Raw genomic sequence first — 15,951 nt, 5'->3', positions numbered from 1 at the left:
TGTCATCCTCTTGTTCACCTCTAACGTGCCTCTCCATTTCCTTCCAGTGCCTCCTGCCCAGATCACCGCAGCCAGCTCCAGCACTCTCTCTCCTTCTCGGACTCTTGGATTCACCCCTCCTGTTTCCACTTACCTGTACAATAAACCTGTTCAAAACTGCTATCCGTCTCCGCATCCTGGGTTCAGCCATTACCAACACATAACAGAAGACTCAGGCCAGAAAATGGACTCAGCGGACTCGGACACCCTCAAAACAGCAATCACTCATCAAGGACAGCGACTTGGCCAGCACGAATCTATTCTCAAAGGTATCATGCAATCTCTACAGACTCTCAATACACAGGTCTCCAACATCTCAGAACAGCTACTCTCAGCCACTCAGCCTCACCACCCCTCTCCAGAGCCTCCACCTGTTAACAATCAGCCACCCTCAGTAGATCCTTCACCTCCTCCTCCCATCCCCCACTTTAGGGAGCCTCAAGTCCCTCACCCTGAGTTCTTTTCAGGGGAGATAGGTAACGCCAGAGGTTTTTTGTTACGTTGTTCTTTAGTGTTCGACCAGCAACCCTCGAGTTACCCCACTGACAGAGCTAAAATAGCCTTTGTTATGAATCTGTTACGCGGGAAAGCCTCCCGCTGGGCCACTGCTGTGTGGCATAGTGAGTCCCCAGTGTTAGCCTCTTATTCGGTATTTTCTAGTGAATTGTGTCGCATCTTTGATCATCCTCTTCAGGGTCAAGAGTCAGCAAAACGCTTATTTTCCCTCTCCCAGGGTTCTCAGTCTGTGGCAGACTTTTCCATTGATTTCCGCATTGTTGCTTCTGAGAGCGGGTGGGGGGAGGCCGAACTTAAGGGTGTGTTTTTGAAAAGTCTGTCAGAGGAACTTAAGGATGAATTAGCTTCTCGGGATGAGCCCGATTCCCTTGAGGGCCTTATCTCTTTAGCTATTCGTATAGACAATCGTTTGAGGGAGAGGCGGAGGGAGCGGAGTCAGTATAGGTCGTTCAGGTCCCGTACCATAGCTCCCCCTTCTGGTCAACCCACTCCTTCTTCCCCTGTTAGACCTAGACCTTCCAGTGAGTCCTCCTCTACCCCTGTTGACGAGCCCATGCAGTTAGGTCGTGCTAGGTTAACCCCCAGTGAACGCCAAAGACGCCTTAGTCTCAGATTATGCATTTATTGTGGTCAGGCGGGCCACTTCCTGGTAAATTGTCCCCAGACCTCCTCCTCTAGCCCTCCCCTGCGCGTAGTTGTTCCCTCCAGTGTCCTCTGGGGGCGCGATTCCGTCCCCATAAAAGCACTCATTGATTCCGGAGCAGATGATAATTTCATTCAAGACGACCTTGTCCAACAGCTCCAAATTCCCCTCGAATCTTTATCTGCTCCCAAGAACGTCACCGCTTTAGATGGCAGACTCATTGCTAAAGTCACTCACCGGACGGTGCCCATAACCCTTATTATTTCTGGCAATCACCGTGAAAACCTCCAACTTTTCGTTATCCCGTCTCCTCATGCTCCCCTTGTTTTAGGTCTCCCTTGGCTCCGGTTACACAGCCCACAGATCAATTGGAAAACCGCCACTATTACCAACTGGAGCGTCCATTGCCACTCCCACTGTCTCCGTTCAGCCATTCCCTCAGTCAGTCGCCCCCCGGTCGCTCCCAATCCTCCCGATCTGTCTAATGTTCCCCCTGAGTACCATGACCTAGCACAGGTATTTAGCAAGGAGCTAGCTGTCTCTCTTCCTCCTCATCGCCCGTACGATTGTGCTATTGATTTACTCCCCGGTGCACCCCTGCCTAGCAGTCGGCTCTATAACCTCTCAGCCCCTGAGAAGTCTGCCATGGAGACTTACATTCATGACTCGCTAGCTTCAGGTCTCATACGCCTCCTCGTCTCCACTAGGGGCTGGGTTCTTTTGTAAAAAGAAGGACTCCTCCGTCCTTGCATTGATTTCAGAGGCCTGAATGACATCACTGTTAAAAATAAATACTCTCTGCCCTTGATTGACCCTCTTTGAACCCCTCTGTTCCGCTCAGGTTTTTCGAAGCTAGATCTTAGGAACGCTTATCATCTCATCAGGATCAGGGAGGGGATGAGTGGAAGACCGCCTTTAAGACCCCATCGGCCACTTTGAATACCTGGTCATGCCTTTCGGTCTCACTAATGCTCCAGCCGTCTTTCAGGCCCTTATCAATGATGTGCTCAGGGACATGTTAAACCGTTTAGTGTTCGTCTATCTAGATGATATATTGATCTTTTCCGTTCGCTCCAGGAGCACCAGCAACATGTTAGGTTAGTTCTCCAGAGACTCCTAGAAAACAAGTTATATGTCAAACCCGAGAAGTGTGAGTTTCACACCCCATCTGTGAGTTTTCTAGGGTTTATTATCGCCCAAGGCCAGCTCCAGCCAGACCCAGCCAAGATCAGGGCAGTGACAGAATGGCCCATCCTAGCAACCGCAAAGAGCTCCAGCGATTTCTAGGTTTTGCCAACTTTTATAGAAGGTTCATTAGGGACTATAGTAGAGTGGCTGCTCCTCACTAGGCTCACCTCTCCCAGCTCCCCTATCGGTGGTCCCCTGAAGCTGCTGAGGCTTTCTCCCGCCTTAAGACTCTGTTTACCTCGGCCCCTGTCCTGAAACACCCTGACTCTTCCCTCCAGTTTGTGGTCGAGGTGGATGCCTCTGAGACCGGAGCTGGGGCGGTACTGTCCCAAAGAGACCCTAAGACCCAGAAGCTCCACCCGTGTGCCTTCTTCTCTCGCCGGCTGTCCCCGTCTGAGAAGAATTACGACGTTGGAAATAGAGAGTTGCTGGCTGTGGTGTGGGCGTTACAGGAGTGGAGGCACTGGCTGGAGGGCACGCAGCACCCCTTCATCATTTGGACGGACCATAAGAACCTCGCCTACCTACGTACAGCACGCCGGTTGAACTCTCGGCAGGCCCGGTGGGCGCTCTTCCTCAGCCGTTTCAACTTCACCCTCTCATACCGACCAGGCTCTCGCAACACTAAGCCTGATGCCCTCTCTCGTGTTGACTCGTCATCCCAAGAGGATACGGAGCCTGACCTGATTCTTCCCCCGTCCTGTGTAGTAGGAGCTGCTACATGGGACATAGTACAGACTGTTAAGGACGCCCAGACTATCCAGCCAGATCCCGGTACCGGACCCCCAGATCGTCTCTTCGTTCCAGACTCAGTTCGCTCTCCAGTGCTCCAGTGGGCTCATTCGTCCAAGCTTACTTGTCACCCAGGTTTTCAGAGGACCCTAAGTTTCCTCCAGCAAAGTTTCTGGTGGCCTGGAATGACCAAAGACACCCGGGAGTTCGTGGCGGCTTGTCCCATCTGTGCCCGAGGGAAATCCTCCCACCAGCCTCCTGCTGGGTTGCTGCGCCCCCTGTCTACCCCTGGTCGTCCCTGGTCACACATCGCCGTGGATTTCATCACCGGTCTACCGCCCTCTGCTGGAAACACGGTCATCCTCACTGTGGTGGATCGGTTTTCCAAGGGAGTCCATTATATCCCTCTCCCCAAGCTCCCTTCTGCCCTAGAGACTGCTCAACTCCTTGTTCTCCATGTTTTCAGGCTTCACGGCATCCCCAGTGACATTGTGTCGGACCGCGGTCCACAGTTTGTTTCTCGTGTTTGGAGGGAATTCTGCAACGAATTGGGAGCCACGGTCAGCCTGTCCTCCGGTTATCACCCGCAGAGTAACGGTCAGACTGAGAGAGCCAATCAGAGTTTAGAAGCTGCTCTTCGTTGTGTTGCTGCCCATCACCCCACCGCCTGGAGCTCTCACCTTCCTTGGGTCGAATATGCACACAACTCGCTCACCTGTTCAGCTACCGGCATGTCTCCATTCATGTGTTCCCTGGGTTATCAGCCCCCCCTGTTTCCAGAGCAACAAGCCTCCGCATCGGTACCCTCTGTGCAGCAACACCTTCAGCGGATCAGAGAGGTGCTGCGCTCTCGCGCACGGAGGAGCGCAATCGCAGATCGGCTGACGCACATCGCACTCCTGCCCCTGAATATCGTCCTGGCCAGAAGGTTTGGCTCTCCTCCAAGGACCTTCCTCTCGCAACGGAATCCAGAAAACTTACCCCCCGCTTCATTGGACCATTCGAGATCACCAAAATCATCAACCCCTCTGCTGTGCAGCTCAAACTCCCCGAGTCTATGAAGATCCACCCCACGTTCCACGTATCTCTGTTGAAACCTGTATCTACCAGTGACCTGAGCCCTCCGACCGTCGCCCCTCCACCCCCCCGGATCATCGATGACCATCCTGCCTTTACTGTCTCCAGAATCCTGGATGTGCGACCCCGAGGCCGGGGATACCAGTTCCTCGTTGACTGGGAGGGGTATGGTCCGGAGGAACGATCCTGGATCTCCAGGAGATTGATTTTGGATAATAATTTGTTACGAGACTTCTACAGGGAGCACCCGGACAAGCCTGGCAGGACGCTAGGAGGCGTCCGTTGAGAGGGGGGTACTGTGGTGTTTTACTTTGTTTAGTCGTTTTATTTTTGTGGAACTTCCGGTTTCCGGAGGCTGTGACTGGCTGCTAACCTTACTGTGTTCTCCCTGAGGCTTCCTCCCCTTCCCTGTGCTGTGGAGAGTTCACACCTGCAGCATATCACTCATCAGGAGCGCTACTTAAGACCTGCTGCGGCTCTCTACAGCGCCTGAGTCTCGTCTTACCTACCTCACGGTAATCGTCAGCTCCAGGCTCCTTCTCTCACGAGATTCCTCCAGAGAAGTTCACCAGTGTTTCTACCATTGAGATTTTTGAGTATTTTCTAGTGTTTGTCATCCTCTTGTTCACCTCTAACGTGCCTCTCCATTTCCTTCCAGTGCCTCCTGCCCAGATCACCGCAGCCAGCTCCAGCACTCTCTCTCCTTCTCGGACTCTTGGATTCACCCCTCCTGTTTCCACTTACCTGTACAATAAACCTGTTCAAAACTGCTATCCGTCTCCGCATCCTGGGTTCAGCCATTACCAACACATAACAACTCTGCATCCAAACAGTTTGCTAACAACTTGCTGTAGGTCCTAGCAGAGTCATATTTGCACAAAATACAGCACTATTACTGCATCCTGTCAGTTGACATGGTTCTTTGGCCTCTTCACACACTCTTTCAACAAATGTACATTAACAGCTCTATGTGTGCTTTATGGCAGTAAAGTCAAACTCACATACGTCCACAATATTGCTTTAAAGCCCATTAAAACTCAGGAGTTAGAAGAAGGCGTCCCAGTTTGGGAAACAGGAGTTTTACCAGAGCCCCATTAGATAAAACAGAGGACATCAAAAGCTGTCATCCCACCTGGTGTGTTGAGTAGGCGGGACTTCCTACAGTGGTAGGACAGCTCCTGCTCGCAGTGCTCTGATTGGCTGATGATGGCTGCTAACTGTTCCTCCTCAGCAATGTAGTCAAAGTGTGCTGAATGTTGGATTCTCTCAGGGGATGAATGCACTCTGGTCAGTTCTGTGTTATTGTGCTGGATCACCATCCATGCTGTGTCCTCTGGTGCAGAAGGTAAGACATAAAAGTTAATGAAAGCATTAGATCCTTTTTCCCAAAAAGTCTGAACAAAAATATATTCAGGAGTTAATCAGTAATCATCTTATTTACCAATGACTATGTGAATCTTTCATGGTTCCTGTGGATCCTAGTTCTGATTTTTTTAAATGATTTTTATTCAAAGTTTTGTAGACCATCACAGCACTCATGGAAGAATTAACAGCAGTGTATTATATACTGTATGTGCACATACAAAAGCTGAAAACAGAAGAGAGATGGAGAGGAAGACGGGAAAAGCAAGATGAAAAATACATGGAATGGTTGGCAGGGTCGTAAAAGAATTATGATGCACCTTGCAAGACATGTGATAGAAACTTTAATACTTGGAACAACGGGAATCAAAGCTGCTGAGTCTGATCATCTGAAAAGCACTGATGATACCTGATGCAAATCTAAAAAGGTCAAAAGTCTTGAATCCAGATCCAAAATGTGCACACAAACATGGGTTTAGCACGTGTTTGTTACCTGTCATGTTACAGTAGATGAGCTGGGGTTTGATCGGTCCGCTGCCGTCCACATCTATGTAGTAGTGCCCTGATATGTTGCCTTTGTGTTTGTACGCCTCACATGACTGTTCATACATAGCTGTGGAAAAAAAGGAGAGTAAGGATTATCTCCGATTTAAAAACATCAAAAATCACATGATCCAATGAGCAGGTCAGAAACATTAACATGTGAAATGAAAGGTAGGTCATTTCATTTTTTGACAGGTCCAAGTAGATCACAGAACCTACAAAAAGTATTCACCTCCTTGAATATTTTACTCTTTTAATGATTAAATAAATCAAACATGGTCAACATAATTTGGCTGGAAAAAAAAAATAAACCTTTAATGTCAAAGTGAAAACAGATTTCAGATTAACAGCAGTGTTGATTTTGGCAGCGATTTTTAATTTTAGTCTTTAGATGAAATATCTTTTAGTCTTAGTCACATTTTAGTCATTTCTACCCATTTAGTTTTAGTCTAGTTTTAGTTGACCAAAACTCAAGAACATTTTAGTCTAGTTTTAGTCCATAAAAAGTCCTCACATATTAGTCTTAACTTTTAGTCCAAGCATTTGTTTTCTTGCCTTAATTTGGTACCAAATCATGGTTGTTTGCTTTATGCACCCTGCTAAACTTGGAATCCCTGCTTTCTACAGCTGAGAGGCAGAATAGCTATAGATACATTGTTTTTTGACAGATTTACCCACAGTGGAGAAATATTATCGATTTTGAATGTCCGATGAAAACTCCACAACATTTTAATCTAGTTTTAGTCATCTTGACTAAAACTAAACTTAGTTGTTGTCAGTTTTAGTCATCACAGATCTATTTTTGTTAGTCTTAGTCTAATTTTAGTCAGGAAAAAAAAGGCTGTCGCAAACATTTTTAGTCATAGTTTTAGTCGACAAAATTAACACTGCTTCAAAGTAATGCCAATTAAATAAAAATATATAAAGTAAAAAAAAATGACTGCAAAAATATTCACCCCCCTTAAAGTGACTGACCTAATCCAACAGAGGTCCAAACAATTGGTGCTAGCAGTCTCACAATTAGTGAGTGCAGTGAATGGGTCTCAAGTGATGGTAGCCTAATATAAAAACACCTGTATCTGGAAGGTCAAGTCACTGGTTAATTAGTATTCCTGGCTACCATTACACCATTGAGACAAAAGAACACTCCAAGAAAATCAGAGAAAAAGGTTATTGAAAAGAATAAGGGTCTGAACATCCCCCCGGAGTTCAGTTAAATCCATCATCAAAAAAATTAAGGAATATGACACATGTGTTAATCTGCCTAGATCAGGCTGTCCTCACAATCTGGGTGACTGTGCAAGTATGAGACTAGTGAGAGAGGCCATAAGGACACTTATGACTACTCTGTAGGAGTTACAAGTTCCTGCAGCTGAGGTGGGACTGAATCTGCATACAACAACTGTTGCCTGGTTCCTGACCAGTCAAAGCTTTATGGGAGGGTGACAAAAAGAAAGCTGCTGTTGAAGAAAACTCAGATTAAATCTTTGCTAGAGTTTGCCAAAAGGCATATGGGAGACTCCATGGTCAAGTGGAACAAAATTCTTTGGTCCGATGAGACCTATGTTTGGCAGACACCAAACACTGGACATCACCAAAAACACACCATCCCCACTATGAAGCAAGATGGTGGCAGCATCATGCTGTGGGGATGCTTCTCTGCAGAGGCCCTGGAAGGCTTGTTAAGGTAGAGGGTGAAATGAATGCAACAAAATATAGGAAAACCCTGGAGGACAATCTTATTCAGTCTGCAAGAGAACTATGGCTTGGCAGAAGATTTATTTTCCAGCAAGACAATGACCTAAAGCATACAGTGAAAGCTACACAGAAATGGTTTAAAGACAACAAGGAGAATGTTCTGGGTTGACCAAGTCAAAGCCCAGATCTCAATTCATTTGAGAATTTGTGGCAGGACTTGACAAGGGCTGTTCACACCTAATCCCCATGCAACCTGACAGAGCTTGAGCAGTTTTGCAAAGAAGAATGGAGTAAATTTGCTGCTTCACTGATTGTACTGTGCTACTACTGACAACGCTTCACCACAACCTCTCCAGCCACCTCCTGTCTAGCCCAAAGCCCTTGCTGCATCTTCATATTCTCTTCTAGCAGTTGAATGTCATTGCATCTGATGTGTTTTTGTTGTAATTCATTTATGGGAGTTTCTAGCAGTGTGCCTTCTGAAAGTCAAAGCATGCTGCTTAACTAACTAAGGGAGCGTCTTATGAGCACGCCAACTTCCACGCCAAGCAAAACTGTTTATCCATTCTGATGTTCAAATCTCTGACGAGAGCATTCTTGATTGAAACACTTTCTCGTCTCAGTTCACGACAACTGCAGTTGGATAGCTTTCAAGATGAGAAGAAGTAATGGACAGAGGAATCTGGGGTTTTTGAGAAAAGTTTCCAAATGAAGTCCTAAAAGACACGTTTGGCTTTCTATGCGGCTTTCTAGATTGTTGGATTTGTTTCAGTCAAACATAAGTCAAAGGATTTTACATTTTATGCCAAACATTATACTGTTAAATTTGGTGGAAAATGTGTTTTCTTTGAGGGGGCTCCCAAAAATCTTGGCAGCATTTAAGAGTCTTCTTGGAGAAGTTCTGCTTAACCAGGGTGGGATTGGCTTGGGGAGATTGACAGTGGAGATGAGATTAACAACCAAAAAAGTGCATGAATCTACTAAACATGGTTATGCAACAATAAAACCCACGACTACTGAAATGTAAAAAGTTATCTACAACCCTTAGGCTACATATATAAGCCAACACTACACAGTGGAGTCAATCTATGAACTGAGGAGGAAGGTTTCCCACCCCCTGTACTTATGTTTCTCTTCTCCCCTCATGTCAGTCAAAACTTTCCGAAGATGTTCCCATGATACAGCTCAAGAAAGATTCTGACCCAAATATAACAATCATCCACAGAGAAGAGTGTGTGTTTATGTGTGTGTGGAGCTAAGTTTGCCTTGATCCAGCCTGCAGCTGATCACCACCAGCAGAGCGTAGAAAGATTCAATCAATGCTTGGCAGTGTAATCAAAGGCTGAATCTCTTTAAACCCTAATTTGACTCACCTAAAATACTGCAGGCAGTCCCTGAGTTTAAAATCCATTTATGTAGAGAGAACAGTGTGCCTGAGGACTCACTCTCTGCCTCTGACACGCTTTCTGCCTCCATCTCTTCTGCTGTTTGCTCCCATCATTGCTTTCTTTATCTGTCTTCTCCATGGCTTCTCCCAGTCCTCGCTGCTTCCTCTTTTGGTTCTTCATCTTTACATCTCTCTACACTTCCCCGCTTTTCATTTTTATAATTTTTTCCCCTTATAATGCAGAGCAGGAAGCTCAAACAAGAGAGGAAACAGGGCAGGGAGCTGAGCAAGTAGTCTTAGATTTATTTTAGTTCAAATTTTCTGGCATATTTAGCTTAACTTCTAGCAGATGTGAGCAAAGTATAGGACAAAAAAAAAAGCATTTCATTCAAATTCTGAGCCATGAAAAGTATTAGATAGATAGATAGATAGATAGATAGATAGATAGATAGATACATAGATAGATATTGTCATTGCATTGTAAAAACAAAACAAAATAATGTTTGGCAGTTTTCTCTGTAGCAGCAAACACAGTTGTCCAAGTGGTGGTTAGAATGCTCAGTATAACAGGTTTGTGTGGGGCCGCTCTTAGCCCAGCCTGCAGCCTGGCTTGTTTGCCCTGCATCCGCCTTCTCACACAGTGACGTCTCTGCCTCCTCCCCACCCGTCTGTAGGTGTCATGCTGCTCTTCATTCTCCTCCTTTCAGTGTCCGAGCGCCCCATTCTCCGGATAATCTCCGTCGGGAAAGATGTAAACTCCGTGGGCATGCTGTCAGTTGTGCTGTAAGTGTAGAGCTTTGTTTTGCTGCTAGTGATGGAGCGCTGAGCCGCTGCGTTTGTAGGCGCTGCTCCATGCTACCTCAATAGGTCACATTCAGTGGTCTGTTCATCAGGCGTGGCAGTTACTGGCAGTTGTTAGCTTTTAAGCTAGCCAGGAGTTGAAGTTGAGATTGAGGTCTTCGTTTTTATCTTTTTCCGGGTTTTTCTTGATGGAAATGTCCTGTTCTTTCTCACAGAGGTGTCCTGGACCATTCATCTTCGTTGTTTTCATAGGTTTCAACTTATGTTGTCAACTTCAAAAAAAACACATTTAAGTCCAAGATATAAGTCAAGAGTGCATCTTTCTTGCTGCCAACTGCTCTGGTTACCTGGCAATATTATCCTCCTTCCTGTTTGTGTTTTTTTTTTTTTTGCATTTTTGTCACTTAAATGTTATAGATCATCAAACAATTTTTAACAGTGGACAAAGAAAACCTGAGAAAATACTAAATGCAGTTTTAAAATTATGATGATGCAATCAAAACCTACCTGGTTCTATGTGAAAAAGTAATTCCCCCCAAACCCTGTTTGCAATAACTGGCAGTGAATCGTTGACGTCGCTGTGGAGGAATTTTGGCCCACTCGTCTTTGCAGAATTGTTTTAATTTAGCCACACTGTAGGCTTTTGCAGCATGAATGACCTCTTCCCTCCACTGAGCCTCAATCGGATTTAAGTCCAGACTTTGACTAGGACACTCCAAAACCTTTGTTTTGTGTTTTTAAGCCATTCAGAGGTGGACATGCTGGTATGTTTCAGATCGTCCTGCTGCCTAACCCAAGTGGGCTTGAGCTTGAGGTCATGAACTGATGGCTGGACATTCTCCTTCAGAATTCATGGTTCCATCAATCATGGCAAGTCTTCTAGGTCTTGTTGGCATGACAATCGTTTTATTAAATGCTGTGTTAGTTTTAAACCAGATGTTATAGGAAGCACATTTTCCAAAGTCCAACTTTTGTCTCATCACTCCACAGAATATTTTCACATAGGTCTTAGAGATTATCCAGATGTTTCTGGCAAACATGAGAGCCTCTGCGTTCTTTTTGGTCAGCAGTGGTCTTGAAACTCTCCCATGGATGGCACTTTTGTCCAGTCTCGTTCTTATGGTTGCCATGAACATTGACCCTAACTGAGGCACAGGAGGCCTGCTGGTCTTTAGATGTTGTTCTGGGTCTTTTTGTGACCTCCTGGATTAGTCTTTGATGCCTTCTTGGAGTAATTTTGGTAGGCCAGCCCCTTCTTGGAAGGTCCACCACTGTTATGAGTTTTCTCCATTTGAAGGTAATGGCTCTCACTGTGGTTCTCTGAAGTCCTAAAGCCTCAGAAATGACTTTTTTTATCTTTCTTGTCTGAAAGATGTCAGTGACTTTATTTCTCATCTGTTCTTGGATTTCTTTAGATCGATCAGCTATCATGTGTTGTTTTTTTTAGATTAATCACTGTGTTTAATCATAGTAACTTTATGATTTAACAATGTTGGCAGTTACTTTTTCACATAGGGCCAGGTGTGGATGACTTTTAGCCCTTGATAAATGAAACTGTCACTTAAAACTGCATTCAGTATTTACACAAGTTATATTGTCTAAAAATGTAATTTTTTTTGATCATCTTAAGCATTTAACTGTAAAAAATGTACAAAAAATTTAAAAAAAAATCTAGAACTGGGCTAATACTTTTTCACTGCACTACAACATTGTCTCATTGACATCCCTCATAGAGGTGTTATGAGGCCAAACTTGGTGATCACCAAGTGGAAAAAACTCACACAGCTTTCTGGTTGCTTCAGACGACTGCAAAGAGATGAAGTTCATGCATATGAATATAAACCTTCTTGCTGAAAGACATCTGCTCATCATCTAGCTAGCAGATTCAAAATGATGTAAACAATACAAACAAAGCTGGAAAATAAAGCCCAGTAATAATGGAAGATGCTGAAGAGAAGCCTAGCTTCCTGGCAAACAGCTGCAACAAACCCAGCTACCACTCATACCGTTTTACACCTAATTCTACATAACACCTTATCTCAATATAATCAACAACAAAGGTAGTTTATGTATACCAACGCTTGTTCAGTTTTTACCAGAACAATAAAGACCAAATCTGATAACAAACAGGTCCATTATTGCTGTAAAAAAATGATTTAGCTTTATTCTTCATCAGTATTTCTTGTTGTTGCGTAAATAAAACTCATCTTAGGAGAATGGTGACAGCTAAGACTGGAGAAATGTGCTGCGAAAATAATCAATAAGAAAATAGGATAGTCCTTGAAAAGTAAATACAATGTTGTATAGAAAAGAAAATCCAATATTTATTAAATGTTATGGATACTTAAGTGTTGATGTGCTTCTGTAGTCAACACAATGATAGCTGTTAAACCTCTTTTCTCTTGCATTTTGCCAGTACATCTGCCTGGAATTGAATAATACTTTAGCGCAGGGGTGTCTGTACTTTTGACACTGAGGGCAACATACAGAAAAATACAAGGATAAGTGGGCCCCTTTGATATACCTCACTTTTAGCATATAACAGTTAGTAAAAGCAGTCCAGTGTAGATTATGATGTGCTTTGTAATTTGATATGCTTCAAAACAGCCTGAACCACATCTTTCATCAAACGTCTGACAGGGCAAATAACCAATCATCTTTAAGGATGTTCAGCCGTTCAGAGTTCAGGGGGGTCATGGTTGGCCCACTGGATCTTCCCCTATTCAGGATGAGAACAATGATCTGTGCAGCAGAGAGAGGAAACGCTGACGGCTCATCTCCACATTCAGACACAAAAAAGAGAAAACTGTAGAGAGCTGCCAAACTTTATAGGAGCGTTGGTGCTAAAAGATGATTAGAGCGATATGCTTTGTAAATTGGACTTTGAGGCAGAGCAGATAGTGGAGGAAATTACAGTGATTACAATCACTGCCAAAATCCCTTTGTCTTTTTTTTATCAGGATATTATGAAATCGAGAAATGGTCATTATATGGGCTGTCAGTATGTTTGCTATTTACGTATGTTTCAATCTCATTCTTGTTATGGAAAAGAACATCAACAAATTCTTCTCTTTTAAATGGTTGTTTACAGAATCAACACAAAAACAAAGAATTACAACACAGTTAAGCTCAAGCTTCTTGATTTATACTGCCTATAATAAACTTTTATTCGTAGAATCTGATGCAGGACTTTTGGACCACAGGCTGCAGTTGGCACTTGTGTCAAAGCTTAAACACTCCTGCTCTAATGTGTCAGTTTAAAGTGAAAATAAATCTGTATTTAGGTTTGTTGTATGATAGGTCACTGTGTTATGAACCCCTTGTTCAATCAGTCAAATAAAACATCTCTAAGTTTATAGAATTAAGCTTCAAAACCCTGAAAAATGAGGCAGTAAAATGTGCTCCAGGATGGTGTGGGCGTGTCTGGTGAATGAGCTGAAGCCACGTCCACTCAGGACAAATAGGATCCTCTCAAATTTAAAAAATGTTACAGTCTGAATAGACACAAATTTTGGATTTCACTTGACAGGGTCTTTAAAAAGAAGGGTCAACAGGCAGCACAACGTATGTGTGATAGTGAAGGAATGGCTCGAAGAGTTCATACTTACCAAATAAGTCAAACAGTGTCGACTAATATATTCTAAGTTTCATTCATTTGTCTGTTTTGGTGGATGTGTGTGTATTTATATCATGTGATCTATTATTATTGGATTTTTTTATTGATGTAACTCATGATAAAGCAGTGTAAAATACCAAAAGGATTCCCTAGATATTCCCTGGAGGTTCTTTCTAATAAACTTCTTAAAATATTTTGTATGAATCTTTTCAGGAGGCCATATATAACCTAGAAGGAATGCAGAACTGCTTGTTTAGACAGCAAATCAGTGTGTGTTTCTTTTTAACTATCTTTCAGCTGCCTCTTTCTATGCTAACCTCTCCTAATGAGCCACCTGGAAACATCAAACTAAAACCTAAATATTCAGTGAGCAGAGAGGTTCACTTCGTTTGCTCTGAAGTTTGTGGTTGATGTTTGCTGTTTGAAGTTTCAAGTGGGTGAAATTTGTAGCTTTCATCTCAATCAGAATCAAAGATTGCTTTGTTCTTTGTTCAGTTAACTCTCTGTGGATAAAGTGACATAATGTTTTTGCATCATTATTACCAACCAGGGTGCCTTTAGGTACAGCATGTCCAATCCGTCTGAAACTTATCCAGAAATCATGCAGCTTATGCATGTGTTGAAGTAAAAGCAAGCATTTTTCTTTAAAGGATTATGTAGGACTTTAAAAACTTTTGCCTCACTATCATGTGTCCTCTGCAACACTAACCTGGCACGCCAAATGGATTTGTTTCACACATCCATCTGGTAAACCACTCATAGACAGCATTTGGGAAAGGGCAGAGCCTTTGAAAAAAAAAAAAGTCGTAGGGTGATTGGATGATGGCCAATCAGAGCAACAAAACACGTGACGTAGCCACTACCGAGCTGTGTCCCTACCGAAGGAGTAAACTCCATAGAGAACTACATAACGCCAACCATGGTTAATGTAGACATGTCAGTATATGACTTTTGTCATTTTTGAAAAGAAAACAACTCACTGCTGTTCATTGTTACCTCCGCCAAGGAGTTAATGTGATTGGGTGGGTTTGTTCATTTGATAGTTTGTTAGCAACATAACTCAAAAGGTTATGGACGGATTTTCATGAAATTTTCATGAAATGTCAGAAATGGCATAAGGAAGAACTGATTAGATTTTGGGACTGATCCGGATCACCATCTGGATCCATGAATTTTTTAAAGGATTCTTTACTATTGGGAGATAAGGCTAATGGCAGAGGTCTGCGCTGTTACCACTTTACACCAGGAGATGGCAGACATGAGCAACTTTAATTCCAGCAGCATTTTTTTGGTGTGTTTCTATTCAACGTTTTGGAGTTTATAGAGTTTGAAAGATGAACGCCCGGTCGAGGAGACGAGTCAGAGCGTAACAGAGAGAAAGACAGCGAATTGTAGCGAGAATACTCACAATGCTGGGAGGAATAGAGGAATATTCACCCTCTGCCATGACTTCCAGTCGTCCGGTGAGACCAGGGGTGTTTCTGCCATGACAGTCCACACGTAGCGAAGCCAGTGCTTTGCCTCACCGTGTCTTCACCCCACCGGGGAGGAAGTAATTGGTGAATTAGATTTTGGGAGAGATCCAGATCACCGTCTGGATCCAGGAATGTTTTTAAAGGATTCTTCACACTTGGGAGATAGGGCTAATGGCAGAGGTCTGCACTCTCTGAGTGCTGTTCTAGTTCTTCTTTTAACAAAGAAATGTCGTCAAGTTCAAGATAAAACTGGCGCTTTTATCAGCACCCACGCTAATATCTTCCACTATAATCACACCGGCCTCTTGTTGCTGCTTGATTACGTCACAACTCCGCCGCGCCCGAAAGCACTGCCCCTCATCATGATTGGTCCTGTCACTTCCCCAAACGGTTAAGACGGGAGCTTTGCAAGATGGATTTGCCAGTGAGAAACACGAAAATGGTTGTATCCATCTGCTTTGCAAGGTAAATGCAACATTATGAATGAAACGCTTTCAACATTTTTTCTGCATTTACACGGCAGCATGACCCATGTGGAGGTCTGTGAGTGCAATGAATGTGTCTAAAGTGATTGTACTATAAAGACACCTGTATCTGGAAGGTCCAGTCACTGATTAATCAGTTTTCCTGGCTACCATAACACCTTGGTGACAAAAGAACACTCCAAGCAGCTCAGAAGGTTGTTGAAAAGTATAACTCAGGGAATGGATACAAAACAAATCCAAGACACTTGACTAGGGAGGCACACGGTTAGACAGTAAAATTCGTTTATCAAATTAGGCAGCGCAAGATTACTGAGTTGGTTAAACTAATTACCTATCATTTTTTATAAACACAGGCTTGAAATCCCAGTCTTTAATACTCTTTTAAACTG

At 43.7% G+C, this 15,951-nt stretch overlaps 1 protein-coding gene across 1 annotated transcript in view; it reads right to left on the bottom strand.

Annotated features, from left to right (window-relative positions):
* LOC121512245 (contactin-associated protein-like 4) overlaps positions 1–15,951 on the bottom strand; it is a 227,242-nt gene that overhangs the window by 57,351 nt on the left and 153,940 nt on the right. The window contains exons 12-13 of the mRNA XM_041791414.1: positions 6,051–6,170; positions 5,328–5,528 (exon numbers count right to left, since the gene is read on the bottom strand). Of these exons, the coding sequence (XP_041647348.1) occupies positions 5,328–5,528; positions 6,051–6,170 (321 nt within the window). The remainder of the gene's footprint in view (positions 1–5,327; positions 5,529–6,050; positions 6,171–15,951) is intronic.

This window comes from Cheilinus undulatus, linkage group 7 (genome assembly GCF_018320785.1).
Source record: "Cheilinus undulatus linkage group 7, ASM1832078v1, whole genome shotgun sequence".
Taxonomy (NCBI): domain Eukaryota; kingdom Metazoa; phylum Chordata; class Actinopteri; order Labriformes; family Labridae; genus Cheilinus; species Cheilinus undulatus.
The sequence above is the reverse complement of the archived record's forward strand: the minus strand, read 5'-3'. Positions and strand labels throughout refer to the sequence as shown.